At 41.4% G+C, this 2,500-nt stretch overlaps 1 protein-coding gene across 8 annotated transcripts in view; it reads right to left on the reverse strand.

The window, feature by feature from the left end:
- LOC125030332 (F-actin-monooxygenase Mical-like) overlaps nucleotides 1-2,500 on the reverse strand; it is a 207,044-nt gene that overhangs the window by 6,356 nt on the left and 198,188 nt on the right. For 7 of the 8 annotated variants that reach the window (XM_047620323.1, XM_047620356.1, XM_047620339.1 and 4 more), the window contains one exon: nucleotides 628-1,377. In XM_047620323.1, the coding sequence (XP_047476279.1) occupies nucleotides 628-1,377 (750 nt within the window). The remainder of the gene's footprint in view (nucleotides 1-627; nucleotides 1,378-2,500) is intronic. The other variant, XM_047620373.1, reaches the window with a different exon arrangement.

The raw sequence follows: 2,500 nt of genomic DNA on the forward strand, positions 1-2,500 counted from the left end.
GGTGGGTGAGGCCGGTCAGAACAACAGCTTGCCAGCCAGATGTCCCGAGGGGAAGAACATGTGAGGGAGAGGCTATGAGAGGGGGAGAGAAGGGGAAGTCTGTCTTGCTTGTCCTGAGGGGAGGTGCAGTTCAAGCCTCCACCTTCCTTTTGTCATGCAGTGATGTTGCTTTTGTCAGAATCCCTCCCAAGAAAACTTGGTCTTATATTTAGAAAGGTCAAATATACAAATGGTTACAGTGGAAAGCTCCTTAATAAGATAAACTTAAACTATCACAGTCATGCACTCTATTCAATGCAAAACAACATGCCTAAAATAAACATAAAAATCCCTTAACATAATCTACATCAAAACATAAATCAGATAATTTAATGGATGTCAAAACCCTTTCTACAGCAAGGCATCAGCATTATATACTCTACATTAAATATTAGAAAGGGGATGGTCCCAGGTAAGTTTCATTGAGAATTAATGATAACAATGCCATCATGTGAGGTAAGAACCAAACACAGACAACAAAGATTAGAGCATAACCACATGCAGTGCTTAATAGTTGGGTGCAGAGTGTACTGTTACTATGGACAGGATTCCCATTGAATCTCTTTAACCTTGGGCTATTCATCTCACCCCTGTTGGTAGTTGGCATGCGATACGGGACTTGGATGGAAAGGCTATAGCGGCGATAGTGCAGTGGCGGGTCTGAAAAAGGCTCCCCATCTCCTGGGCTAAGGTCAGGTAATGTTGTGCGCCTTACACGGCTTAGTCTGCTGAAAAGGTTCACCTTCCTTCGAGCGTGCTGAGCATGCGTGCACATTCTGCTACATGGATCTATATCAAAGACACTTGGCTTGCTGTTCTGTGGAAACTGATCAAACTGACTAGAGCGCCTGCTTGAAGCTACAGAAACGTTAGCTGAGCTCTGGGAAGAACCTGAGGAAGGAGTTAAGCTACCATGCAGCACTGACGTCAAGCTAGAGCACTGGCTCGAGTCTGGGTTCAACAAGGATGTCAAGAGTCCTTTGTTGTTAGCGGGTAGAAGGGAAGACAACTTAGAAAAGGATGCGATGGCTGTGTGTGAATCTTTAAAGCTCTGAGGAATGGTAGTCAAGTGAGGAGGTGAGACGGCAGTGGTGGGGGAACACTCGATTGGGTTGCAAGGCAGGTTGGTTATATGGATTTGGGGAAGCTTTTCATTGGTGTCTGAGGTGCTGGGGGAAGGGTTTTTGTTCGAGTGGTGGTGTTGGTGGTGGCTGTGGTCGCACCTCTGTCTGTCCTCCTCCAGCATGTTGACTAAGGCATCTTTCTGCTCCAGGATGTTCAGGATTTCTGCGAGTATGGTACCTTCTCGGTCAATGTCTTCTCGCGACTTTTCATGTTCTGCAAAGTGATATTTTTATGTTACATAACATGCAAGAAAGCTGAAGTTTTATAATTATTTACACTTTACGGGGTATTTTACCAAATACAAGCCTTGGCATACTATTACAGCTGCTGATAAAGCAATACATAGATTTTTGAAAATCATGCATATGTATTCTCTCTCATTCTCACTCTCACTTTCATCCTTCCTCTTACTCTCTCTCATAACAAGATATTGTATGAATGGAAATTGAAAGTTCCATACTCATCCATTATACTATAAGCCTAAACATATAAACAAGTGTACAAATAAATACCAACACACATGTGAGCAAACACACACTCAGTTTATCTTCCTCCCTCCTATTATATTTTGTCTATACTCATACATTCATTTTCTCCCTACCTATCTACCCACATGCACATGCACACACACACACACACACCAACAAACACACACACCAACAAACACACACACACACCAACAAACACACACACACACACACACACCAACAAACACACACACACACACACCAACAAACACACACACACACACACACCAACAAACACACACACACACCAACAAACACACACACACACCAACAAATACACACACACACACCAACAAACACACACACACACCAACAAACACACACACACACACACCAACAAACACACACACACACACACACCAACAAACACACACACACACACACACAAACAAACAAACACACACACAACAAACAAACAAACAAACACACACACACACACACACACACACACACACACACACACACACACACACACGAGTCGCATTTTTATCTTTATTTAATTTTTTTCTACATTTTTGATATATATATAATTAATTAGTCACATCCTTAATCTTATGGGAAACCATACAACAATAAACAAAGCATCCATATACACTTACGAAAGCTATCCCCCCAATTAATGTACATAACATTTACATTTATACAGATACATTCAATAATGCAGCTTTACAACCTTTAAAATTAAACAGCCTTCTCTCAAAAACAGTACATATTTATAATACAATACCTACACCTTCATCCTTCCATAATCTGAAACAAGAAAAGCCTGCAAAGAACAAGCATTACAGAACAAAAGAAGTTCCATGTGC

The sequence above is a fragment of the Penaeus chinensis genome, chromosome 2 (assembly GCF_019202785.1).
Source record: "Penaeus chinensis breed Huanghai No. 1 chromosome 2, ASM1920278v2, whole genome shotgun sequence".
NCBI lineage: Eukaryota > Metazoa > Arthropoda > Malacostraca > Decapoda > Penaeidae > Penaeus > Penaeus chinensis.